This window comes from Pygocentrus nattereri, chromosome 22 (assembly GCF_015220715.1).
Source record: "Pygocentrus nattereri isolate fPygNat1 chromosome 22, fPygNat1.pri, whole genome shotgun sequence".
Lineage (NCBI taxonomy): Eukaryota > Metazoa > Chordata > Actinopteri > Characiformes > Serrasalmidae > Pygocentrus > Pygocentrus nattereri.
Window position 1 is genome coordinate 33,881,089 of NC_051232.1, and position 27,308 is coordinate 33,908,396.

The 27,308-nt window shown below is 42.2% G+C and overlaps 1 protein-coding gene across 3 annotated transcripts in view; it reads right to left on the reverse strand.

Annotated features, from left to right (window-relative positions):
- Positions 1 to 231: 231 nt before the first annotated feature.
- slc12a10.1 (solute carrier family 12 member 10, tandem duplicate 1) overlaps positions 232 to 27,308 on the reverse strand; it is a 33,657-nt gene continuing 6,580 nt past the window's right edge. Inside the window, exons 1-28 of one of the 3 annotated variants that reach the window (XM_037532611.1) lie at positions 26,409 to 26,455; positions 23,725 to 24,104; positions 22,812 to 22,844; positions 22,241 to 22,378; positions 22,087 to 22,162; positions 20,373 to 20,468; positions 20,148 to 20,287; positions 19,639 to 19,749; positions 18,359 to 18,470; positions 18,070 to 18,200; positions 17,887 to 17,971; positions 17,141 to 17,298; positions 15,799 to 15,906; positions 14,252 to 14,375; positions 13,296 to 13,397; positions 12,250 to 12,405; positions 10,702 to 10,801; positions 9,584 to 9,695; positions 9,373 to 9,507; positions 9,171 to 9,277; positions 6,849 to 6,931; positions 6,689 to 6,757; positions 5,117 to 5,221; positions 4,911 to 5,022; positions 4,735 to 4,821; positions 2,646 to 2,781; positions 1,747 to 1,814; positions 232 to 1,613 (exon numbers count right to left, since the gene is read on the reverse strand). In XM_037532611.1, the coding sequence (XP_037388508.1) occupies positions 1,475 to 1,613; positions 1,747 to 1,814; positions 2,646 to 2,781; positions 4,735 to 4,821; positions 4,911 to 5,022; positions 5,117 to 5,221; positions 6,689 to 6,757; positions 6,849 to 6,931; positions 9,171 to 9,277; positions 9,373 to 9,507; positions 9,584 to 9,695; positions 10,702 to 10,801; positions 12,250 to 12,405; positions 13,296 to 13,397; positions 14,252 to 14,375; positions 15,799 to 15,906; positions 17,141 to 17,298; positions 17,887 to 17,971; positions 18,070 to 18,200; positions 18,359 to 18,470; positions 19,639 to 19,749; positions 20,148 to 20,287; positions 20,373 to 20,468; positions 22,087 to 22,162; positions 22,241 to 22,378; positions 22,812 to 22,844; positions 23,725 to 24,069 (3,168 nt within the window). In that variant the 5' untranslated portion in view covers positions 24,070 to 24,104; positions 26,409 to 26,455 and the 3' untranslated portion in view covers positions 232 to 1,474. Of the gene's footprint in view, positions 1,614 to 1,746; positions 1,815 to 2,645; positions 2,782 to 4,734; positions 4,822 to 4,910; positions 5,023 to 5,116; positions 5,222 to 6,688; positions 6,758 to 6,848; positions 6,932 to 9,170; positions 9,278 to 9,372; positions 9,508 to 9,583; positions 9,696 to 10,701; positions 10,802 to 12,249; positions 12,406 to 13,295; positions 13,398 to 14,251; positions 14,376 to 15,798; positions 15,907 to 17,140; positions 17,299 to 17,886; positions 17,972 to 18,069; positions 18,201 to 18,358; positions 18,471 to 19,638; positions 19,750 to 20,147; positions 20,288 to 20,372; positions 20,469 to 22,086; positions 22,163 to 22,240; positions 22,379 to 22,811; positions 22,845 to 23,724; positions 24,105 to 26,408; positions 26,456 to 27,308 lie in introns of those variants that run through there. The other 2 variants (XM_017724684.2, XM_037532612.1) reach the window with 2 other exon arrangements.

The window sequence follows — 27,308 nt, forward strand, 5'->3', positions numbered from 1 at the left end:
CCTGAACCTGTACCCTAACTTCACACCCCGCCACGGTGATCCACTCTTGCCATCTTTTCAAGCATCAGATGTCTTTATTTCTCATTATTCATTTAAACCCATGCTAATCTCAGCTTTATCATTACGAGTCAAGCTCTGGAGGAAGAGGGTCCGAGTTCTCTTCCAAGCATCGAGCTGCTCTGGATGACCAAAGAGTGAAGACAAAAGTGTATGTTTACAAAAAAACACCGTTTTATTTTAATTAAAATAAAGCAGAACTCACTCATTTATCTTCTGCACTGTATTTACAAACGTATAGTAAATATACCACAAAAACCGTTCATTCATTTTACAGTGATTCACTGAACACAGAGAGTCAGACTGCTGTCCTGCCTGGCACTCAAGAGTCCAGCACCTCATTTAACTCACCTGATTCAACTCAGCACCTAATCAGCAAGAGCTTCAAATTCAGAGGGGGGAACCAGCACGGCTGTAATCCTATATTCTTGTTTCTGAATTTGCACAGCATTAAGAAAAGCTCAGAAATTTCATTAATACATTTTTAAAAAATCTCCTTTTTCATTATTATTATTATTTTATATGACTGCTAGAATTAGTTAACATCTGTTCGTAGTAATGAACTGCGAAATATTGGGAAAATAAATGAAACGAGGGGAAAATAATCAGTGAGTGCGTTTTACTTGCACTTCAGGGGGAACTCTTGTTTTTCAAAATACGTGTTGTCCTATAATTCAGTGGTTACTATGGGAACAAAGTCGTTCAGGTTGTTTTGGTGTGAAATGCTCCGTCCTAGAGAAACTTTCAGGCTCAGATTTCCTTACTGATGGTGAAATAGTGGAAAATCTAGAAACAAAAACGTTTTATTGGGGACTAGCTTGGGTTAGAACACCCTACATGTATCCCTCCGCTGTGAACAGATTAAAGTAAATTGATTACAAAACGTTTAGTCCAAACATTCATCACTAAACTGTCGTAAAACAGCGTCTCAGTCATCAGGCAGTGAATTCAGAACCAGCTCATGGAGGAACTTTCTGTGAGGAGCTTTTAGAGGGACGTCTGGTTCCCATCACCACCACTGTGAGCAGCTCTGACTTGGTACGTTTCTCTGGAACAGAGTTTCACACCAAACCGCCCTGATTACATCTCAACCGTTTAACTTTGCAGAAAAAAAGATGGAATTGAAATCTCTGTCTCGTGAAACCGACTCATAATTAATTAAAAACACATTTCTAAATAAGTTTGGTGCTCCTAGTCCAATATACAGCAAATCAAAGTCAGAAATATCGAGAAATATCAGGCAGGATGGACTGATGGCAAACTGAATTCTACAAATGCTGAACTTGAGTTTCATCATCATTTACAAAGCTGTTCATAAACCACTGTGTTATATATTGTATTTGTACAAATAACAGACTTATTCAAATTTCTTTGATTTCTTCTACATTAATTACTTGATGAGTGCTGGATGAGGGAGTTACTGGCAGTAGAAGGTGAGGACATTCTGCTGGTTTCCTCTAATCAGCAGGATGGGGCAGTGCAGTCCACAGCTCAGTGCGTCCAGCCAAGCCATGTAGAGAGAGCTGGGGCAGCCGCCCTGAGGGACAGGTACCGACCTGACATAGACAGAGACAAAGTAACGTCCACTGTTTCTGCTCACTGATCTTCAGTTTGGTCTTGAGCTGAATACTGAACAGAATTCTTACGACGTTCAGCTGTTAATGAGTATGAACTGGGATCAGGACTCACACTAAGACCAGAGCAGCGTGTTTGGAATTTCTCCTGATGATCTCATTCAGCCTCACCTTTCTCTCAGACTGCAAGACAGAAAGTCCACAAGGAGAGCAACGTTCAAAAGAGGGGAAAGTACTGATAGCCACCACGGTGTGGACACAGGGTCCCTCGCTAGAGAGAGGAACCCGTGCCAAATAAAAAGCGCTCACTATTATTTTTCCGCAGTGGCGTGCAGAAGCCAAACGAGCCAAAACGAAAAACAGAATCTCTACCACAGGGTTTTCACATCGCTTGACTACTGAAAAATGAGACTGAACTCTTGTCTGAATTGAATACACTCGGCCTTTAAATGTAACAAAGGAACAACTACACTGCTTCTCACCGTAAATCAGCGTAATCCGTTTTTACTTTTCATTTAAAAGCGCTGCATTTCACGGTTTTTGTTGCTTTTCTATGTGTTTGCTGCAAATGTTTGAAGTATGAAAAGGAGGCCAAGCAACATGAAAACGGTGTATTAGGGGTTTTACTTTGCATTTTGGTACATATTCCACATGTCACCTGTAGAAAAGTACAGTGGTGTGCCTAATGTATTTCGTTGTTTTCACTATTATGCCTGCATTTCAATGAGAATCTGCTTAAAGTACTGCACCGTGGAAAGCAGTATAGCCATGTCTTCAGTGTTTTTCAATGTGGAATGGACTCAGTTGTCATTTTTAAGTGTAAATCCTCAAGCATTGTTTTTCAGTACAGAATTAAAGCCTAATAGAGGGTCTGTTTTCCATCCCGGCTCGTCTCCTGTAAGTCATGATGGAGCAGTAATGTCATGCATGCGTTTGTCCGCCGTAGCGACTGCTTTTCAGTTTGCCACAAATTCCTCTTCATACTCTTATTCACACAGAGAAACACAAACGAACCTTGAGTCTGAATGCATCCATCTGCTTGTCTGAAATTTTCCAAGGACCCTCCGTCCTTTCCTGATGCGCTGGCCCCTCTGCCTGCTGTCCTTCTCGGAGCCTGAAGCCGGCTATAGAGTCCTCAAAGCGATTCAAGCTGCACAAAGTGAAGAAATGTATTTTGGTTAAAGAAATTGTTCAGCAAAAGATCAAATTACAGTGTTTCACACAGATTTGAAACATGCTTTGATGTTTTACGTCTTCTACTTTGAGCACAAGTGGTGTATTTTTGCTCTGTGAAACTACATACAGTCATATAGATATATATATATATATATATAAAAACGCATGGTTTCGTTAGTACTGTAAAAGATTATTTAGATGTTCTTCTGAGCCTCTAATCTACAATATGTCACTAACAGTAGGCTGAGAGTCAAGCTAGCTTAAAGGGAAGGCCCTGCATAATGAAACTGAGATGTAAACCGAGCGGTTCTGAGCGGTTTGCTGTGAAACTCTCTGTTCTAGATAAACTGATCGAGTCAGAACCGTCCACAGTGGTGGTGATGGGAACCAGACGTCCCTCTAAAAGCTCCTACAGAAAGTTCCTACATGAACTGGTTCTGAATTCACTGTCTGATGACTGAGACGCTGTTTTATGAGAGTTTTTAGATTTGGTTCATTTAGATTAAAATTCATTCATGGTGCTAAAAGAGATCAAGAAAAGGATTTCCAGATTTTCCACTGTTTTCCATCATCATCATTCCATATAAACTCTGAAGACTCGTGTGTGTTCACTGGTGGTTTTGATAGTAAATAAAATGTCTATGTGTGTTGTCATGGCGATGCCTGGTTCCCATCACCTCCACTGGGGGAAAAAAAAAAAAAAAGTCATTTCACATCAAACCTCTCAGAATCACTCTACATCTCAAAAATGTGAAAAATCAGTGAAACTCTCCTTTGTAAAGCGGTTCTCTGTGAATCTGCAGATGCCTGAGCTACAAGTCGGTGCTCCTCCTCAAGCAGCTTCTTGTTAAATTAATATTCTCAACACTTGTCTGGTGAGTAAATATTAGATAAATCACTATCAGTGCATCCCTTAAAATGAAGAGAAAGCAAATGGCTTTGAATAAAATCTTTTTCCACTAACTTGCATTGAAAGTGAAGAATGTTTTGCCCTCTCCTGTAAAGTTACTGTTTTGGAGATACTTGTTTCTTTGCTTTGCTTCTTTGGACAGCAACGATTTGTGTGAACCTACGTGTGGGAAACGGTGAAAGCACACAATTTCCCACTTACTCCAGGAGGTTGTCCTGATTTGGTGTGACTATTGACTTCTAGTGTTTGTTTGCAACGTTAGGGTTGTAGCTCCAATTTAAAACTTTAGAAGCCAAATTTGGGTGCCAAATATTTCTCAGCTGATTGACTACAAGAGTGAAAAGTCGTGTATGTTTTATTCATCACAGAACCAGAAACGTACACCTTAACAGTATCCTACTGTCACGATTGGCCCCTCCCAGTCCGGTCCATGTGCTTTTTGTTTTGATCCAAGTCTGGCCCCTTGTTTGGTTACTCCGCCCCTAATTGTTCCCACCTGTCCCTTGTTTACCCTGTATTTTCCCCTGTGTGTTAGCAGGTCTTTGTTTGAGATGTTTGTTAGATGTTTGGCTGTTTGGTGTTTGTTCGGCTTGTTCTGTTCAAATTTGGATTTTGGTGTTCTTAGTTATGTCTGTCCACCCTAAGCTCGGTATCGATTATTGGAACCTGGACTGGCTCAACCACGACCCTGGATTTGCCCATAATAAAAGTCGCTCATCTCAGCACATGCGTCCGCCTCCTCGCTCCCGGGCGTTACACCTACCTTAAATTTCACCTCTTATGCAAATTGATACACGTGGACATGGTACTGAATACAATTTTATAATTGTCTCTGACTCTCTGACTGATGAAGGCTCATGCTGAAACGCATTGGGAGATTTTTTTGGTCCATAGCCATGTCATAGTAAAGGCTTCTGAAATCAATGTATGCCTTGTATCACAGTTTTATGATTGCAGATGTATTGACTAAATGCGGACTAATGCCTCTGGCTTTGAAGTCTGAGCTGAACTTCTTACTTTTTGGAAAAAGGTGGCCGTTCGCTGTCTGTTATCACGATGACATCATGGACATCCAGTCGAAATCTCCGTAGTAAAACCATCATCCTGAGGACAGAGACACATTTGTGGTCATGACCAATACAGCCCGTTTCTATAAAAGGCCAGTAAACACCTCAAACTGAACAGAAATGTACTCTGTGCGTTCATCCTCCTTGGTCTGCTGCTGGCCAATGACAAAGACTCGAACTTTGCTCCTCCTCCAGCGCTTCCTCCTCGTCAGCAGATAGGGGACCAGCAGCGTCAGGCCTGAGATGGAGAAGAAAGAGGAGGACTGAATGTGTTTGTAGGCACTCAGTACAACAGAAATGTAGATTTTCATTACTTTAAGCTCAAATCCTACCACCATCATCAGAGATCCAGTAGACGTCTATGTTCTTCTTCCCTTGTTTGTTCTGAAAAACCGTCCGGATCTCATCGTTTATGATGTGGTTTGTGTTTTCCTCTTCTGGAGAAAAAGCAGAGGAAAAACGACAGCAAACCCGTGGAATTATGATAATATACTGACAATATTATTACTCAGTAGAAACATTTTTAATAACATTCAAGCAAAAGGTTTTCAGCTCTCAAGACAGATATCACAGTAAACAGGTGTTGGGTGACCTCAGCAAAAGTGGACCACTGGACCCTTATAAAATCTACACTTTTTGGCTGGTGTGAAGTTTTTTATCCCAGGCAGGTAGAAGCACACCTGATTCCACTTGTTTAATCAGTTGGTCTCAGTCTTCAAACAACAGATCATGTGAGCTCCTGCTTGTTTGCCACGAAAACCTGCAGCCACACCGGCCCTCTGAGGACAACACTGGACACCCCGGCTATCATGAAGACAGTTCATTTTTTAATTTTATTTAGGTTTTGGCACAAAAAAGGAGGTACAGTACAGAGAAATCCTGTAGAGCAACAAAACACTGATTCACAAAAACAATGAACTGAACTGGCTTAATATTTTAAACAGGGTGGACGTTTGGCATGTTAGAAGGAACCACCCATAAGGCTTCCTCTCAGACTCAACCTGCTCTTTTTGTTCAATATTCCTTTCATTCCGTCTTCTCTCCATTGGTCCATCTTCAGAAAAAGCTCCACTCATTTAAAAAACTGCTTAATTCATTTGTTGACTTGTGAACAGCCATTCAGAGCAGTTGGGTATGTTGTGATTATGCAAATATAGCCAGTTTACTTTCCATCACAGCCACTGAACCATCACAGTCTTCTGAGCTTGTAAATGTAATGCTGATGACGTAAAATGGTGTTATTGCGCTTAACAACACCCTGCATGTACCTGTCTGCCATAAACGTGCTTTCGAAAAGGTCAAAGTTTAATTTAGGCCAAAGTTTTGTTGTCTGTCATAAAACTAGCATGTCTCAGTCATCAGGCATTCATAACCATCTCATGTAGGAATTTTCTGTGCAGGAGATTTTAGAGGTGGACGTCTTGTTCCCATCACCTCCACTGTGAGCAATTCTGAACAACAAGGTATAAAATTTTCTAACAGATCCGTCTATGAGCTTGGTGCAATCATTAGCCACGCCCATAATGATTAAATTTACGGCATTTGGCTGACGCTCTCATCCAGAGCGACTTACAATTTGATCATTTTACACAGGGAGGCCAAGATGGTGTTAGGAGTCTTGCCCAAGGACTCATAGGTATAGTGGTTACTCAGGTGGGGATTGAACCCCAGTCTACAGTGCAGAAGGCAGAGGTGTTACCCACTACACCAACCAACCACCACTTGCCATGATAATGCTATGATATGTAATGATACGTAATGGGTACTTTTGATTGGCTCGTATCATTGAAAAAGAAACGCCCACTTTAGCTGAACTCATCCTGGCTAAACCTTGTGTAGATTCAGAAAGGTGAGGTGCTCATGCCGCAAGGTTTCTCTGCACTACTGACCAAGAGCATCTTTACCTGATTCCCCCTCTGAATTTTCGCTGTGGTCTGAATTGATTGCCTCATCACTCTCAAACGCCTGGTTTGCTGTCACATAAACAGAGCAGAGCAGTTACTGGGTGAAGAACTCTTACCCATCTTTCCAAGGAAAAGCCTAGAACATTCCATGCGCACACACCTTCACACTGCAGCTCCTCTGTAATGTCAAGGCCGTCCATCATCCGGAGAATACACACTCCATAGTTGGAGTCGAAGGTGTCACTAAGAAAGAAAAAAAGAGGTTTATTTAAGTCAAATGCTTTACTTTTAATTTTACAGCCCATTACATCCCATTCTGTGAATGACTGAAGTACAAATCAACACACATGCAGGGAAATTCTACACAAATCAATCACTGATGACGATGTTGCTCAGAGTAGTTCGATGTTAAGTTGTACACTGCGACTGTTTACAGGAAGCAGGGGTCACGGTGTGCAGCGCAGATATCGCCTTTCTACTTTAATGTCTTTTGATTTTTATCCATAATGTGGATCATTTAAAAAAAATTGCCATGGATGGCTTCTACAAATGCATATTAAGACAAATATTCGTATCATAAATAGTTTCAGAGGCATCAGGCATCATATTTATACCCATTTCGTGTTACAGCCCTCTTTGCTTTTAGAGGCAGTAAATGCTCCAGTCGTTTGGGCCGTATAACAGAAACTTATCATCAGTGCCAAGTTAAGATCTAACAAGGTCAAGATAAGATCAGAAGCCAATCCTATCTTTATTATTATCTTACAACTACTTATCTCACGTAAGGAAAGCCTAATCCACTCAATAGAGGTCTATAATTGAATGGGAAGATCTGTTACCAAGCAACCGATGATCTTTCATCTACATTAACAGATGCAGGTAAAAAGAGGGAATCAGACAGCAGCCAGTCTGGGTTTTATTTTAAATCAGTCAATTGAAATCTGCATTTGAAATCTGCCCATCACGGCTACCTAGAACCGATAACACTCTTCTCAATAGAACAGCTAACAGCAGAAACCAAAGCTTAGAACAGACGTTATGACACTGTTGGGGTTTATCCTAAAGTAAGGACAGTATGTAGGAAATTTTGCATAGTTATAAGGGGGGGGGGGGACTCTAATCTTAGACGCGTGGCGATGCGCACGTGAACGATTCTGAATCGATTCACAAATATCAAAAACAGACGTTCTATATTTTAATTAATAGCGTAACGTGGACGGAACGTAAACGGCAGAACTTGGAAGCGTGAAGCTGCAGCGCCTGGACCGTGTGCGAGAAATCCGACCGGCTCCCTCTGCGTTAAAAGCCAGGTTAGTTCAGGAGTCAAAACCCAAATGTTAGAGCCTTTTTGTTCTTTCAACACAAATCAAACCACCTTGGGAGCCACAACATTTCATGTCCAGTATGTCTCAGAACGCGCTGATGTCCCAGTATAGGCTAAAAAATATAAACGAGAGTGCAGGTTTACTTTGCTCTGCTTTAAGCTTTATAGGCACTTTTCTCACCTTCTCACAACAGTTTCTTGTGAAATGTCAACGTTCGACTGGCTACGAGGCCGAAGTTGCTTCTCATTCACCAGCTTCTTGTTAGAATTTTCCCGTTCCACCTTAAATGGTGCCTGAGGTGCCAGGATGTAAATGCTGCAACATTTAACTTCACCTTCAGAACTTTTTAGTGTCTGCCCGTTTCTCACTGCAGATGTGATGTATCCTGAAACCATCTGCGGCGCTTCTATATGCGAATAAGTCCCATTCGTCTCCAAATGTTCAAGCAAGCGATGTCAGAGCTTCCACCCAAACTGGAAGTGAATTACAAACTCTGAAGGATCGGGTCTATTCTGTGTCATTGAGAACCAGGGCTTTCACGCTCAATCCAGTCCAGTCTCTACAGCGGAACCAAAACGGAAAAAGCACGCATTTAAACGGGTCGGATGGCTGTAACATGCGGCGCGAACATCCACCGTGTTTCACCGTTACTGCACATTTCATCACAGACGAGCGGCAGCAGTGTCTTCTGTGCTCCAAACAAGAGCAGTGAATGAGAGCCTTCCAGTTCACTCACCACCACATCAATTCCTTTTATTAATACAACGCATTGGAAGTAAATTCATTATGGTCTATTACAAATACTTTGCTTTAAAACGACAAAGTTTCACAGCGACAAAAAAATTCTGTATAGAAAAAAATCGTTTTCTAGCCGCATCACAGCCTCTGAATCGCAGTCGAGATGTCCACCCCTAACAGTTACGGTGCTTTATTAATACCGTTTTCTGATCTTGGGCTGAGATCATTAGATTTAAAACACGGTATTCTGTCGCAGCTACTGTAATAATTTCAGTCTTAACTTAAATTTGAAATCACCACCACTATGAAACATTTTCTACAGAGTGGTACATTTCACATCAAAGCACTTCATTTATTAAGAAATTAAGAAAAATTGGTGAAATTCCCCTATTAACATGTCTAGTGCTGACTGTACTCACTATATAGTGTTAACATAGTTCTCCACACTGGAGGGGGAGCACTCCTGCCAGTTAGTCTTGAAGCCCATGACCAGCGTATTAGGCTTCATCTTTCCCAGACCGGCAGCCTTTCAATGAATTAAAGGAGTTATATTTTTCAAATATGAGCAGAATGGGACAGAAAGCTGAGAGACGGGGGGGAGCATCTCTTAAAGGGGATTACCTGCAAGAGGTGACTAGCCCCCTCTCTTAGACTGTCTCCTTTGAAAGGGGTGTAGAAGGAGCGCACCTTCCTGCGGTTCAGCCATTTGACCAGTTTGTCTGTGTTTCGCTGCGATATGACCGACTTGTCATCGTCCTGAGAGAGACAGACATTTGTTTGAGATAATTTCAGGATATGTGGATGAATGTGGATGCAAAATCATCTTACTCACCATAAGAATGTCGCCACAGATCATCAGACTGACATTCTTAGTGAATGAGCCCACAAAGTCCACCAGAGCTGGACGCAAGTTAGGAGGACCAGTTAGAACCAGACACTGTGGCCTGAAAAGAGAAACAGGGAAATGGTATCAATGAAATTCCACTACGAATACCTACAGATACAAAAAGCAAAGTTTATTACATTAAAATTCTAATTACACCGGTCAGCCGTAACACTCTGACCACCTCCTCGTTTCTACGCTCACTGTCCATCTTATCAGCTCCACTTACTGTATAGCTGCACTTTGTAGTTCTACAGTTACAGACTGTAGTCCATCTGTTTCTCTGATACTCTGTTACCCTGTTCTTCAGTGGTCAGGACCCCCATGGACCCTCACAGAGCAGGTACTGTTTGGGTGGTGGGTCATTCTCAGCACTGCAGTAACACTGACATGGTGGTGGTGTGTTAGTGTGTGTTGTGCTGGTCTGAGTGGATCAGACACAGCAGTTCTGCTGGAGTTTTTAAACACTGTGTCCACTCACTGTCCACTCTATTAGACACTCCTACCTTGTCGGTCCACCTTGTAGATGTAAAGTCAGAGACGACAGCTCATCTGCTGCTGCGCAGTTTGTGTTGGTCATCATCTAGACCTTCATCAGTGGTCACAGGACGCTGCCCACAGGACGCTGCCCACAGGACGCTGCCCACAGGACGCTGTTGGCTGGATATTTTTGGTTGGTGGACTATTCTCAGTCCAGCAGCAACACTGAGGTGTTTAAAAACTCCAGCAGCACTGCTGTGTCTGATCCACTCAGACCAGCGCAACACACACTGACACACCACCACCACGTCAGTGTTACTGCAGTGCTGAGAATGACCCACCACCCAAATAGTACCTGCTCTGTGAGGGTCCATGGGGGTCCTGTCCACTGAAGAACAGGGTAACAGAGTATCAGAGAAACAGATGGACTACAGTCTGTAACTGTAGAACTACAGAGAGCAGCTATACGGTCAGTGGAGCTGATAAAGTGGACAATGAGTGTAGAAACATGGAGGTGGTCAGAATGTTATGCCTGACCAGCGTAAGTAGTAATGTGAAGTTTTAAAAAGTTTGTTTTTTAATTTTACCTGAAATTTTTGACATGGTCCGCTACACTAGAGAGAGACACTGAATAGGACAGAGCCATGTTGTAGGTTCCAGCCTGAACTGACGAGCCCCAGTTGACCTCTAGAATATATAAGAATACATGACTGTCATGGTCCCTGGTCACAAAACACTATATCCCAAAAGCATGTGGACACTCCTCACAACTGATGAGTTTGTGTGGTTCAGCTACTTCCATTGCTAACAGGTCTATAAAATGAAGCACATAGCCATGCAGCCTCCGTAGACAAACACTGGCAGTAGAGGGTCATACTGACAAGCTCAGTGACTTTGACCTGGCTCTGTCATAGGACATCACCTTTTCAATAAGTAAGTTTGAGAACTTTCTGCCCTGCTAGATCTGCCCCAGACAACAGTAAGTGCTACTACTGTGAAATGGAAGCAGCTACAGGCAACAACAGCTCAGCCACGAAGCGGTAGACCAAACAAACTCAGTCGGGTCGCTGGGTGCTGAAACATAAATGTCCTCTGCTGCATCTCTCACTAGAGTTCCAAACTGCCTCCGGAAGCAACATCAGCACAAGAACTGTGTATCAGGAGCTTCATGAAATGGGTTTTCATGGCTGAGCAGCTGCACACAAGCCTAAGATCACTATGTGCATTGCCAAGTGTCGGCTGGAGGTGTGTAAAGCGCCGTCACTGGACTCTGGAGCAGTGGAAACGTGTTCTGTGGAGTGATGAATGAGCTTCTCTATCTGGCCATCTGATGAAGAATCTGGACTTGATGGATGCCAGGACAACACTGCCTACTGGAACGCACAGTGCCAACTGTAAAGTTTGGTGGAGGAGGGATAATCGGCTGGGGCTGGTTTTCAGAGTTTGGGCCCCTTAGTTCTAGTGAAGGGTGATGTTGATGCTACAGCACACAAAACATTCTCTTCAGCAATAGTTTATCCCCAGCAATTTAGCCAAGATAGCAATATTATCTATTACCTTTGTTTATGTACCTTAATCTGTTTGTTCTGTGACAAAGTCAATATTAAAAAGTTTTCAACTATATTGTCATAACATTTATCCTTTTGTTTAGTGGGAATCTGGGTTTGGAAGAAAGAACCAGACCATCTCGTTCATCGTTAGTGGCTGAACTCATGGGTACAAATTACTACAGACCCACTCCAAAATCTTGTGGCGAGCCTTCCCAGAAGAGCGAAGGCAACTCCATATTACATTTACAACATGTGGCAGATGCTCTTGACCAGATCCACCTTGCAATTTGATCATTTTTACACAGGTAGGTGAAGGTGGTGTTAGGAGTCTTGCCCAAGGACTCTTATTGGTATAGTGTAGGGGGCTTCTCCAGGCGGGGGATTGAACCCCAGTCTACAGCATAGAAGGCAGTGGTGTGATGCTCTACACTAAACCAACCATTTTAATGCCCATGTTTTGGAATGGGATATCCAGAAAGCTCATATGGCTGTAACGTCTAGGTGTCCACAGAGTTTTGACCATATAGTGCATCTTTCAGTGTATTTTCCAGTGATGTAAATGTGGGTCAGACAATACTATCATACCTGGTTTCTTGTATGTAACATATCCAAACAGGAAGAGGATAATGCCAAATGTAATGAGGGCTGCCCACCAGGTGAGCAGGAACATCAGCACCACAGAGATGATGGACCCAAACAGAGCAGTCCATTTGCTGTAGTATTTGAATGATGGCCTCCAACCTACAGTGTAGAAATGGTACAGTCAAAACATAATGAAGAGAACTGAACTCACAAACGTATAAACCCGTCCACTTGAACTGAAGTTATAAGAAGGGCTTCAGCCTGGACGGCTTTTTAAGAAAGGCACAATACAGGACAGCCAATCAGAACTGAGATCATTTCCATGTGGCAGTCTTAAAGACAGTAACAAAACCAGGCTGTTTCATTCTAGAGGATAAAGAAAGGTTCACTGAGTCTTTAATGATATTCTGCACCGTAGACGATGAAAAGCAGAAGCTCTTTGCTGTTTTATGTTGAGATCGTTCTTCTTGAGTTGTTGATCTATTTGATGGTCCAGTCTTTCTCAGAGTGGTGACCCCTCCTCCTCTTTACTTCTGAAAGACTCCGCCTCTCTGAGACGCTCATTTATACCCAATCATGTTACTGACCTGCTGCCAATCAACCACCAGGTGTTTTTTTTCAGCATTACACAACTTTACCTGCCATTTGTTCCCCCGCCCCAACTTGGTATCAAATTCAAAATTGTCAAAGATTTTTCAAAAAACAATAACAGTTCTCAGTTTCAACATCTGACATGTTGTGTTCGCACTATTTTCAATAAAATATAGGGTTTAAATGATTTGCACATCATAGCATTTTGTTTTTATTTACATTTTGCACAGCGTCCCAACATTTTTGGAAATGGGGTTGCACTTTGTGGAGATATAATATCAATTTGATATCCAGTTTCATTTACAAAACATGTACAGCACAGAGAAAATGATGACCACAATGATTGGTGACCTTCTCATGTGAAGAGTGAAGACAGTAAGACATCAAACTGCAAGTCTGTGTTAAATCAAATATAAAGAGAAGACCTGTGGAGTTTCACGGCGGAGGTGTCTGCTCACCTGGGGAGTTGGTGATGGACGCATGGAAGCAGCTGAAGTTGATGAGGGCGTAGGAACATAGAAAGAAATTGGAGATCAGAGGCGCGATGACGTTCAACTGGGCTGAAAAGACAAGAGATACACAAGGAAATGTAAATAACAGGAACTGCTGGATCAGAAGTTATAATAGATAACAGTTGATGATAAAGTACATGGATGAGGAGACGCCAAACTGTTTATGTAGAATTAAAAAAAAATGGTCAAGGTTAATCATCAATAAGTAAATTAGCCATACACCAGCACAATGACTATAGGAAGAGTATGGTAATCTTTAGTAAGCGCCTCAAAATGGATCTTTCTGCTCCGTCGTTTAAGCTTTTCTCTCATTTAGCCTCCCGCCTATTTACGCTGAAGTGTTTAAGCCTAGATTGCTTTCTAAATGAGGCACAATGCAAGAATCGGAATTGAGGTCAGTCTTAAAACAGTACCAAATTAAGTCTGCTTAATTTGAATAAAATTTACATTTTAAAGTTTACTGGAAAATGTAAGGTCCATAAATATTTTGACATTATTATGTTACTGTTGTAAACACCCTCAAATTAAACCTCATATTTATTATTCAATTCACAAAATCTTTGCCAACGTCCAAAGATTAATAAACTCGACTGAGGTAACTATGAAAGTTATTGATACTAACCACATCAATATCATAAACGGACCTTGACAAAAAAATTTAAATACGAGAAAAGTGTAGGGCAGGGGTGCCCAATCCTGCTCCTAGAGATCTACCACCTTGCAGAGTTTAGCTTCAACTCTAATCAACCAAATGAAGACAATGAAGGCTTTCAGGACCACCATATCAGGGCCAGGTGTGCTGGATCTAAACTGTCCAGGGTGCTAAATCTCCATGAACAGGACCGGGCTCCCTGATGAAGGATTTATCCCTTGAATTGTCAAAGCATAGCTTGAATACTCACCAATCAGAATAAATGCCAGTGCGATGAAGTAAGTGAGGATGTAGGCACGCAGCGGCTCATCGTTCTTCCCGTAGCCCTTACCGAAGAAGCCTATGTAAGGGTAAATGTTGTCCCTGCAGAGACACTAAGAGAACAATGGACAATAGATAAGTTTACAAAATGTGCCCCTAGATCAATAAAGTCCAGTTAGAGAAAATTCTCTCAAGCGAAGGTCCAGAACATCATAACGTCCAACTTGCATCATGACTCAGTGCCACATACTGTTTACGTAAGCAGCCGAGGAGGAATATCAGCATCTTATACAGTCAAACTGAACATGAGATCAAATAAAGTCCAGTTCGGTCAGATTTCACCAACATTTACTGAACATGAGATCAAATAAAGTCCAGTTCGGTCAGATTTCACCAACATTTACTGAACATGAGATCAAATGAAGTCCAGTTCGGTCAGATTTCACCAACATTTACTGAACATCGGATCAAATAAAGTCCAGTTCGGTCAGATTTCACCAACATTTACTGAACATCGGATCAAATAAAGTCCAGTTCGGTCAGATTTCACCAACATTTACTGAACATCGGATCAAATAAAGTCCAGTTCGGTCAGATTTCACCAACATTTACTGAACATCGGATCAAATAAAGTGCAGTTCGGTCAGATTTCACCAACATTTACTGAACATCGGATCAAATAAAGTGCAGTTCGGTCAGATTTCACCAACATTTACTGAACATGAGATCAAATGAAGTCCAGTTCGGTCAGATTTCACCAACATTTACTGACCATCGGATCAAATAAAGTCCAGTTCGGTCAGATTTCACCAACATTTACTGAACATCGGATCAAATGAAGTCCAGTTCGGTCAGATTTCACCAACATTTACTGAACATCGGATCAAATAAAGTGCAGTTCGGTCAGATTTCACCAACATTTACTGAACATCGGATCAAATAAAGTGCAGTTCGGTCAGATTTCACCAACATTTACTGAACATCGGATCAAATAAAGTGCAGTTCGGTCAGATTTCACCAACATTTACTGAACATCGGATCAAATAAAGTCCAGTTCGGTCAGATTTCACCAACATTTACTGAACATCGGATCAAATAAAGTCCAGTTCGGTCAGATTTCACCAACATTTACTGAACATCGGATCAAATAAAGTCCAGTTCGGTCAGATTTCACCAACATTTACTGAACATCGGATCAAATAAAGTCCAGTTCGGTCAGATTTCACCAACATTTACTGAACATCGGATCAAATAAAGTCCAGTTCGGTCAGATTTCACCAACATTTACTGAACATCGGATCAAATAAAGTGCAGTTCGGTCAGATTTCACCAACATTTACTGAACATCGGATCAAATAAAGTGCAGTTCGGTCAGATTTCACCAACATTTACTGACCATCGGATCAAATAAAGTGCAGTTCGGTCAGATTTCACCAACATTTACTGAACATCAGATCAAATAAAGTCCAGTTCGGTCAGATTTCACCAACATTTACTGAACATCAGATCAAATAAAGTCCAGTTCGGTCAGATTACCTGGAATACTTTGGGGGCAGAGACGAGGAAGGCGAGGGCGGATGACAGGCTGGCAGCAAACAAGCCAGCAGTGATAAGAGGACCGAAGCCTGAGATCAAGTTGAGCACCTTAAAAAACAAACGTCTTATATCAAAGTGTGCATTTCATCATCCTGAAGCCCCTGACCTGTCACTTTGTTCCATTCCATGGTTTTACAACGCCGCTGAGGCATTAATATTAAAACATTGTTGAATATGGGCATTAAATCGAATTCAGCAGCTTTGGCCAGTGTAGTTTCCATGTCCTGGAGGATTTCTGAGGCACATCTAAAATGCATATTTTACCGTTTTTAAAAAGTTTAATATAGTTTAACTCGGGCTTTGTATGACGTGTTTTAAAGGACATTTCCTGGGTGCTGATTTCGAGCACTCAGCTTGGGGGCACAGGCGGAGTCGGAGGTTAAGTAAAAGTGATACTTTTATTAGTCCCACAAACGGGGAAATTCCACCTCCACATTAACCCATCCATGAAGTGAAACACCACATACACACTAGTGAATACACACACACTAGGGGGCAGTGAGCACACTTGCCCGGAGTGGTGGGCAGCCCTATCCATGGTGCCCGGGGAGCAGTTGGGGGTTAGGTGTCTTGCGCAAGGACACCTCAGTCATGGACTGTCGGCACTGGGGATTGAACCGGCAACCGTCTGGTCACAGGGCCAGGTCCCTAACCTCCAGCCCACGACTGCCCAATAATGACCAAGGTGTGGTCATTGTCGTGCTGTAGAGCTCAACAATGGCTGCAGTGGAGCACAGAACAGAGAGAGCAGACACATTCAGCTTAAGCTAGTTTAAACTAAGAGCCAGACACATTCACCAATAACAAGCGTGTCATTACACAGCGATGCTTACAGCAGGAACCTTGTGATTCATGAGTTTTACATTTCTTAGCTGTTCACAGGCATTTAAAGCCCTTCAGAAAGGCCCTTCAAGTTACATATTCTTTAGTTTAGATGTTTCCATTCAGGTGTCGAGTCCTTCATGTCTCCAGATACGCCCAGTTCATTTAGTTATGTGACATCAATAAAGCTGCAGCTGCGATGGTACAAGTATGAAGGCTGGTTGAGTGGGTGTGGCTAAAAGGGAAAATAGCCAAAACGGCAAAGACTCAACGTTCCACAATTTCTCGGACAGCAGATGTATGTGAAGTTATTCCTAACTGGGACGGTAGCATCCCGAGTCTTCGGAGCCAAACGATACGAATTCTCTTCTACTCAGGATTGATTTTACTCTAGTTCAACAGTGAAGTGATGCCCATTGCTCAGAGGCAGGCACTAATGGGAGCTGATTAAAAGTCATACCTGGAAGCTGTTGGACAGGCCGAAGGAGCAGGATTGGCTCTGTTCACACTTTGTGAAGTTCCAGCCTAACTTGCATCCCAGACCCTCACATGGTCCAGAGTAGTTCACTGGCAAACTGTCATTCAGGTTCCCAGAGGCATCGCGCAACACACACGCTCCTAACAGTAATAATCAGTCAATGCAAGAAAGATTCCAAACGTCCAGCTTTTCCAAGACATGTCCTTTCTTACCAACCTAAAACTGCGCATAAGGTATTCACAATTTGGCCTTGTTTTCATATTGACATTTGCATTTTTATAGCCTGCCAAAATATAGTCACCCTAAACAAGCAGAGACATTACAAAGGAGGAGGAGACAGTTCACTAGTTGAAAAGTGAATGGGAAAATTTTTATTGTTCAACATGGCATCTGTTTTTGGGGCAAGTCCCGCCGTTCAGTAAAAAGAGCCAATCGGCTTGCTGGAAAAGCCGTGTGCAGGAAAGTGGCCAAAACCAGCTTGTTATTTGAGCCAAGCGTTATAAAATATTAATGCAAATTTCGTCAGTTTAACACTGATTTGAAATGTGTTTGAAGAGGTAATACAGCTCTTCGTTTCAGGTTTACAGATCTCCCCCCATTGTAACAAGCAGGAGCCTGTCCTTGTATGAGTGGAAATAACTGGTGGAGTGGAAAGATGTTCCTATAAGAGCACTGACATAAGCCAGTACTGCCCTGAGATGTCTGGTTCCTATCTATTGTGCTCTCACCTGCAGTGATGGAAATCAATAAATAGCTCATTGTTGTGGAGAAGATGGCCATAATTGTTCCTTTGGGGATGGCAGTCTGTGGATCCTATCAGAAGAACAAATGCAACAGTTCAGTGCATATTTACTTCTGGCACTGCAGATATGGGTTCAGCTCAAGTGACTTCAGTATGTGTGCAGAGTTACCTTCAGGTCTCCTGAGATGTTGGCACCTGCCAGGATGCCGATAGCAGAGGGGAAAAAGATGGCAAACATCTGGAAGAAATTTCCCTCTGACCCTCTCCAGTCAGGTAACAGATTCTCCACAAAAATCTCAACTGAAAATGAGAGTTCCTCAGCTTAAGAGCAGTCCAGATACTTCACAAGCAAATCTGTCATACAAGAATTCTGTTTGGGCCAGCGGGAACTTCAGATCAAGAACGACCTGAAGCGACCTTCTTATAAAATGTATATTATACATTTGGGTTGCTGGTACCTCTGTAGCCGAAGAAACCCTTTGACTGCTTCTGTGGAGTGGCTGGAATGAATGTACCAACAAAATAGTTGGCGAAGGTCACCATCAGCACAAGGAAGAACAGAACCTGGGTCTGGGAAAGAGAGGGAGACCCTTATGCCTCCTCAAAGCCCCCAGAAGATAAAAATGGTACAAGCAATGCCCCCTTAGCCTAATACTTATCTAGTACTCATTTTCTCATTTTAATTACAACAAAAATAGGAATTAACAGCAAACAGAATCTTTCAACCACTAAATTGTTTACGTAAATAAAATAAATAAGTAATTAAATCAAATAGGTAAATTTGACATCACTGACAAATTACATGTATTATCAATGACAACACTACTAGTACTACTACTAATCATAATAGTAAAACGATATACAGTCATAAAGCCCAGGCAAATAACTTCTCGTAAGGCAACAACAAGTAAATACAAAACAAAACACAAACTACAAAATGAGCCATAACCTTAGGTTAGCAAATAAACAGCACTAAAATGTGCAGATGTGTGATCTCTGTGGCCAAATAAACAAAACAAAACACGTCATGTGACTAGGGACACACAGACTGTACAAACCTGTACTAGTGGTGCTCCTCCGGGTCCTAAGGCTGCGTTCACACTACAAGCCTCGCTGCTCAAATCTGATTTTTTGCTCAGATCTGATCTCTCTGACTCAACGGTTCTCACTTGTTTAGGTCAGTGACTCTAATCTGTCGTTAATGTGATGAACCGGCTCCTGAACTGACCCTCATGAGCTCCTCCTACTCAGTGACGTCACGTGACTGAATCACTGCATCATCAGCACAAACTAACGAGCAGAACGAGCTTCGCTGAGAAGATCATTAACTCTGATCAGCTCTCAGCTTCATTATTAGAGCCAGACAGAGGAGAAAAAGGTGAGACGAGCTGCTTTTCCACCGTTTACAGGCTTTAACGGCTGTTCGGCGCTGTTGCCGTGGTAACGGAGAAAAAGCACATGAATTCCGATCTGAGCGCCACATTAAGGTCACATGGCCATGAATCGCATACGTATCTGATCTAGGACCCCATATGAAAGAGGCTCAGGTCGGCTTTGAGAAGATCAGATGTGTGTCCACACGGCCCTGAAAAACACCAGATCTGAGTCACATTAGAGCAGAGAATCGGATTTGTGCTGCTTCCGCCTGGAAATGTGAACGTAGCCTAAGAGACTTCTTCTTACAGCATGAAAAAGCCCTGGATAAAAGTTAACCTATTGCTTCAGCTGGAGCGTTTACCTTTGACTCCCACTCCATTCCAGCCAATGAGATGAGCAGAAGCACAGTGACCGTGATGGTACCTACGATTCGCACATCATTGATTTCATCCACCATGACGGCGTTATACTCCTGCGTCATAAAAACAGTCGGAATTACTACATAAGGGCTCCATTTTCATAGTAACATAATCCTCACTTTGACCTAGAGACTCACAGATGATCTATAACAGGCATAAATTTGGGGCGTCTGAATAGTTTTGCTAGATTTTCTCTGGATCCTATTGATTATGTAATGTAATGTACAGTGAGAGCCACGCATCAACAGTCAGATTCCCATTTAGTAGCCACATTTCACTCAATTGGTTTGGGCAGCTGATTTATATCACCGTGTGGTGACTTAACGTCCACTAGGTCACAAATCCTTATATTGAGTTTTCAACGAGCCCAATATCGACTAGATTGCACTAACTTCACCTGCTAAGGTATTTCTCGCGCGTATAAGAAGGACTATTATAATCTTTTTCTTACAACGAGGAGGTCTCGGACAGACTCCGAAAATCCCACAGTGTTGAGGGCACAGCCCAGAGCATTGGCAAAGGAGAACACCATACCGATGGGGCCCCCCATTTCAGGACCCAGAGTGCGGGAAATCATGAAGTAGCCACCACCTGATGGACAGAAAAGTAGAGAATGAGAATCACAACGGCACGAACAAGGGTGGAGGAGCGGTCGTTTTTCACATTCGTCGCTCACCCGATGAGACCCTTCCATTGGTGGCAATGGCGGACACAGATAATGAAGAAATCGAGGTCACCAGGACGGACATTAAGATGATGACCCAAGTGAGAACTGCAGGAGAAATGGAGAGATAAGCGTACCGGAGAGGGAGAAGCATGAGCACTTGTACTTTGTTACTATACTGAGTCCGATTTTGGAAGATCTGTATTACATCTGAGCATTATTCAAAGAATCAGTGGAGTGCATTTGAGTTCATCGTCTTTATCACCATTATTACAACATACAATCAAATTCACTTCAATGTAAAATTAATCTGCCCACAAACATGCTGACGTGTCTTTGTGGAAGGACTAGCAGCACTGACTGTTCACCTATACCCAACAAAGAATCAAAGAATCCTTCTCATTCATGTCATAATACTTGCTTTTTACTTTTATATACAGTTTTAATGTTAAAAAGTTGAGACATTGTGAAAAATAACATCATAGCAAATGAAAAATCCAGTCCATATATCTAATATTTCTCATTTTGAGACTGTTGTAGGAATAATTCAGCTTGCTTCCAGAATTATTTCTTGAAAGATCAGAATGAGATGATTTCACTAAATATTCTGTAAAAACCTTCAGAACACACGTTGAGCTCCAGTCCTCAGGGGCCAAAGCACTGCAGACAGCACACTGCCTCATTAAACACACCTGATTCAGCTCATCAGCTACTTACTACCTGATCTAGGACGAAATCAAATAATCTCATAATTTTATAACCATTTCAAAAAAGAGAAGTATTGGATACATTGACTACAACCCCATTGGCAAAAAATGTTGGGACGCTGCGCAGAATGTAAATAAAAATAGGTTGCAATCATTTGGAAATCGTGTAAACCATATTTTTGAAGGAAAATGTTACAAAGACAACAATATTAAATGTAGAAACAGAAAAATCTGATTGTTTTTTAAAAATATCTGCCCATTTTGAATTTGAGGCCAACAACACATTCCAAAAAAGCTGGGACGGGAGCCTGTCTGGGAACGGAGGAGACGCTGCTGTAGTTTAGGAAGTCAAATGTTTTCCATTCCTACTTGATCTAGGATTTCAGCTGCGTGAAAGTTCGGGGTCTCCTAGTCATAATTTTCGCTTCATAGTGCTCTAAATGCTTTCAGTGGTGACAGGCCTGGACTGCAGGCAGGTCAGTCTAGCACCCGGCCTCTTTTAAAACAGGTGTTGTTGTTTTTTTGCATTTTCCAGCCTTTTGTTGCCCCCGTCTCAACTTTTTTGGAAAGTGTTGCTGACGTCAAATTCAAAATGGGTAAATATTTTTCAAAAAACAATAAAATTTCTCAGTTTCAACATTTGATATGTTTTTCTTTGTAGTATTTTCAATTAAATAAAGAAATAAATGATTTGCACATCATTGCATTTTGTTGTTTATTTATAGTTTAAGATTAAGTGACCCCAATTAGTCCCACAACAGGGAAATTTCACCTCCACATTTAACCCATCCGTGCAGTGAAACATCACACACACACACTAGTGAGCACACACACACTAGGGGGCAATGAGCACACTTGCCCGGAGTGGTGGGCAGCCCAGTCCGGGGAGCAGTTGGGGCAGCCATGTGCCGTCGCCTCTGGGGATCGAACCGGCTGCCTTCTGGTTACAGAGCCGGTTCCCTTTTTCCAAGAACCACTTAGATTTCTATTTGATTTCTATTAGTGGAGGTTTTACTCACGGATTCCTGCCTGAGATGTAATCCAGGACAATCGCAGGAACAGAATGACTCCCCAGATATTCAACATACAGCGAATCTGTAACCAGTAGACAATGTTAGACAGCCAATACCCAAAAGGTGTGCTCCTGTTTGTGTCCATTCACACTGCCCTCACCATAACGCCCGTGACCCAGCCGAAACGGACCGGTTCAGTCGTCTTCCCCTCAGCGCCATTCTCCTCCTCCCCCTGCTCTGGGACTGTAGACAGGCTTCCGGTTCCCGAGTCTCCCGTATTATTGCACGATTCACCATCCTGAACCGCATTCGGTCACAGAACAACAGACACATCTTATTAAACTAATGCACAGTAATGTTTCTGGCAGCTATTTGTGGTCAGAACACTTGAGCTTATTATCAGAATATTTCAAGAACTGAGCTCAAAGTCAGCCCACCAGAAAGTGACTCCAAACCTCACACCTCTTCATACAATGGGGGAAAAATAAACTTCATTTTTTTATTATGACCCTTTAAAAACAGATTTACATTCACAGCCTATACTGCCTGGTCATTTTGGCCCTAAGCCCACCTCTAACCTTGCAGTTTGGCCCACCAGGATAAAATGTTTGCTACTATTTGTGTAGCACTGCTGTTTCTGATCCACTCAGACCAGCACAACACACACTTACACACCACCACCACGTCAGTGTTACTGCAGTGCTGAGAATGACCCACCACCCAAACAGTACCTGCTCTGTGAGGGTCCATGGGGGTCCTGACCACTGAAGAACAGGGTAACAGAGTATCAGAGAAACAGGTGGACTACAGTCTGTAACTGTAGAACTACAGAGTCCAGCTATACGGTCAGTGGAGCTGATAAGATGGACAGTGAGCGTAGAAACAAGGAGGTGGTCAGAATGTTATGTCTGATTGGTGTATTTCTCCTGTTATTGTCCAGCTCCATCTCAACATCCTGAGAAGTCCTCCTCGTTATCACAAAACTGATGGCACACTCTTTATATGCGTATATTAGCTTGGGACTAACATATTAGGTTGTTGCCTGCACATTATTATTAAATGTTGCACCTTTTTAACGGTGACTGTTCTAATAAACTGAAAGGTGCAGCACTTACCTACGAATCCAAAGCAGATTTCTAGGCACTCCTAATTTCTGCTGCATGGAACTGAGACACCACTGTGTTTGAAATCATGAATCATTACACCCCCACACCATATAACTTTACTTCTGCAGTACGAATATTAAACTCGGAATTTAAGTTGACACCAGTTAGACATTTCTTTAAAACGTATCAAGCTTTAAAATGAGCTATTTTTAATTGAAGTACTTCACTCAAACATCTAAAAGTATGCCATCATGTCGAAATACTCAAAGCTTGCACACCAGGGTTCTCAACCTTTTCCACCGCCTGTTTTTTATATGTCCCACTACAAACTACTGTCTCCCCCAGAGTTCAGGCCTGTGAACCACTAGAGGTTGCCTAAAGCCCACTGGTGGTCTGCAGCCCACAGGTTGAGATACCCTTTTCTACAGCAACACCACAACATAAAGTGAGAATATCACTTTTGATTTGTTTTCAGCTGCTATATTAGCTTGATACCGACAACTATCATTACCGATGAAACATGATATCTACTACTCACCTCAAAAGCCTTGCGGAGAGTCTCCAGGGAAGGTCTGCTGCGCCGTAGCCGGCCTGTAGCGGTGGCGTTGCAGTAGAACTCCAGATGAGGCACCGCATCCATTGTGCTGTAAATGGACGGTCGTCGCCCGTCCTGCCTCGAAGCCCGACGGTCGGACTGCTGTCCTGGGATCGTTTCCATGTTAACGTTGATGTCACGGCTGAGGCTGCTGGCTTGACCGTTTCTGACGGTATCCTGATCCCCTCCACCTGAGTACCGCGGAGGCGCCTCTTCGCTGAAGGAAAAGCGGCCCTGAGGCAAGCTGTCCAGGTCGGACATTCTGCGTCTGGAGAAGCGGTGCCCCATTGATGTGGTTGAAGCCTTGGTGACGACTTGGATTCCTGGAGGGAGAACAATAATCGCAGGTTTTTTAGGATCATGCAATTTCAGACAATCCAGAGCTGTGCTGTCACTCCATGACATTTTTTATGGAATCATCTTCCACCGATGAGAGGTATTTATATGATCTTCAGCAAACTGATTGAGGGCTGATATTTTAAAACCTCTTCACCTCCTTGGAACCAACGGTGGTCCCAAACCGCACTTGGTCATGTTCTCCATAACGTTCATACTCCATAAGCTCCATTCAGAAGCTGGGCGTCGTGTGAGGCTGTAGCTCTTCTCTCCAGTCTAATAGACGGTGATGTCATTTTAAACCCTTATAATAAAAGAAGCTGAACTCCGTTTGTTTTTCTACTGAAAGTCGACCCGTTTTTCCCCAAATCTGGGCTACAAGAAGAGGGGAGCTTTTAAAATAAATAAATAAATAATATAAAACAAAAATCTGCATTTCTTTCATGCAGTTACTGAATAATGTGCCTTATGATTTGGTCACGTAAATTCAGATGGAAAAACCCAAATATACCTTGGAGAATAAGAGGTTAAAGCTTCTTTCTAATACCTGAAGCTAACATTGTTTGGGTCAAATGGACACATGAAACACACCATCACCAGAACCCTCAATAAGATTTTCGGTCCTCTCCGAACTGCATGCACTGTGTGGAAGAACATTTTGTAGCATGGGTTGTGCTTCGATCCCCTTTGGATTTGATTAAAAGATCATTAAAAGAGAACTCCGTCTAAACTTGTCGAATGGCGCATCTTCTACGGATGTGAGTGAATTATCTGCCATCAACATCACGTCTTCGTCAGCATAGTGTTGATTCTGAGATCATTTGAGGCCTAAACATCGAGCCGGACCTTCTTTTTAAGCTTGTGTATGTGATATTAATATGTTAAGACGTACAGCGTGGTGTGAAAAGCTCCCGATCCCACGCTTCTGACTTTTAAACGATTATTTCAGGCTTTACAGGCTGACGCAGCAGCATGCTCACCATGTTTTAGCCTGTTTTCATTCTCCTCACTCAGTAATAACACTTCTTACAGTTTTAACAAGAAAAATCAGGCACAGAGCAGCTTTAGTGGGCTAAATGGCATTTTAATCAAAAATTAGTTGCCTATTTAAATAATAAAATCAAATAAAATGCTATTAAGGGCATCGAGTATGTATAACTGAAGAGTTTCATTCCAAATTGCTTGGTTATCCTTTTGTTGCAAGTTTAGATATAAGGACTAACGGAAAAGACGTTTTTATTTCTCTAACAAAGCCGGTTCTAACCATAAAATATCACGGATATTTCATAAATGCATAAAGCTAAAACTTCCAACAGCTCACATCAGGGAATTCCTGAGCGGTCATTAATGTGTTTTACAGTCAATCTCTTCAAATATACTACGTGATGCAGGTGTAGCAGCAGTGCCAGTGCACTAACCTGACTGGTGTTATTTCCAGTATAAACTGCAGCACAGATCGTCCAAAACGGGCGTAATAAGCCGCATGATCTGCACGTGTTTTCAAGCATTCGGGGATGTAAAAACACTCAAGTTAACAGGTTTACATCCCTCTTCATTTTATGTACGGTTGCATCACAACCTGGTCAACAAGCCTTTAAACCTTTCCTTTCCTCCCTGTGAGTGTGTACATTATCACCGTGATGTGTCAAGGTGCAAATGCATCTGTCATCGGTCTGGCAACCGACTATGTGAGATCCATTAGTGCATTTATTTGCCTTGGCTGATACGAGCCTCTGCTCATTCCACACAGTACGTCTACTCAGCCAGTTAATGCGGATAAGTGATGCTGTTTGAATAAGCATCCGGATATTTAAAACAGGAGACAGAATAGCGGGAGAGAAAAAGGACATTCAGAGCTAATTTTATCCTCACTGAATGCAGATCACGCACTTTTGCTTTTAAAATGGGTCTTACTCAACATAAAACGCAGTTTAAAAGAGTCAATCAAGCACTGTTGTTGGTACGAACCCTCCTATCTCTATTTTAGACATAGTTTGAAAAGGCCCATATCCTTTACACTGGGTGTAAATTTTATAAAGAATGGATCGGCCCAAAATCACATAGAAAGACGCCCGGTTCCATTGACCTGCATTATAAGTAGAGTATGTTTTTTCCTCCTTCTGTAAAGTTACCGTTTCCCAGACACGATCTTCTGTCATTTTTGGTGAATTGGTCAAGAACTGGATGTGTGAACTATTCAACAAATAGGCTAAATATACATACAAAGTTAGACTACTGTACAACAAGCAGCCATTTAGATATTTTATCTTAAACAAAGCCTCAAATCTCACCGTTGTATATATGAACCTCAGCTCTTGATCCGAATCTTGAACTCTTTTGAAAACAGTTTCAAAAAGACGCCATTCCCACCTCCAAACTTCTCAAGCTCTCCAAATCTGCCTACTCTTCACGAGTTTCTGCTTTTATCTTATAACTTCACGCCTCCCAGACTTGTGGGCGTGGGCTCTCCTGCAAGTCCCTTATTCACTGATACAGCAGCCATAATCATTTATTCCCTCTTCTTTTCCTCTGTGTTGTGATGACGGTGAGGATGGTCAGGTGTTTTTTAATGCATCCAGATGACCCCAGCATCCATTTAATGCAATCTAAGGTGAAGCACATTCTTCTGTGTGTTTGCCTAAAGGTAAAACCGGTGGCTCGGCTTCGTGTGCTCTGTGTTTAATATGCATCTGTCAATTTTTTGTCCACTTGTCTAATTTTTTTCCTCTCTCTCTTCAACATCGTGGGGTCAGCGTCTGGGTCACCCTTTACATTCAATCATTAACCTCATAACTGCGTTTGACAATGAAGTGGGACAATTATTAAATCACACAGAAGGACAGGAACGCTATAAAGCGGCACAGAAAGGCGTTGCTGCACCTCTTTAAAGTGGCTTCCTCCTCTTTATGAATTTCACAGAAAAGGACGCAAGTCATAATTGTGTCCTTGACAAACGAGAAGCAGGAACAAGAAACAATGCCTTCCATTAAAAACAGCAACTGGGGATGATATACTGGCAAATAAACACCTTGAAACAATGACTGGCATCAGGCTGATGTTTGGATTTGAATTATGCTTCAACTTGATATTTAATGATGACCTCCAGATGAGCAGAAGGTTTAGGTGACTCATTTACTGTATTTGCAAACCAATTTTTGCTGAAGATAAGCTTCCATTTAAATAACTGCGTT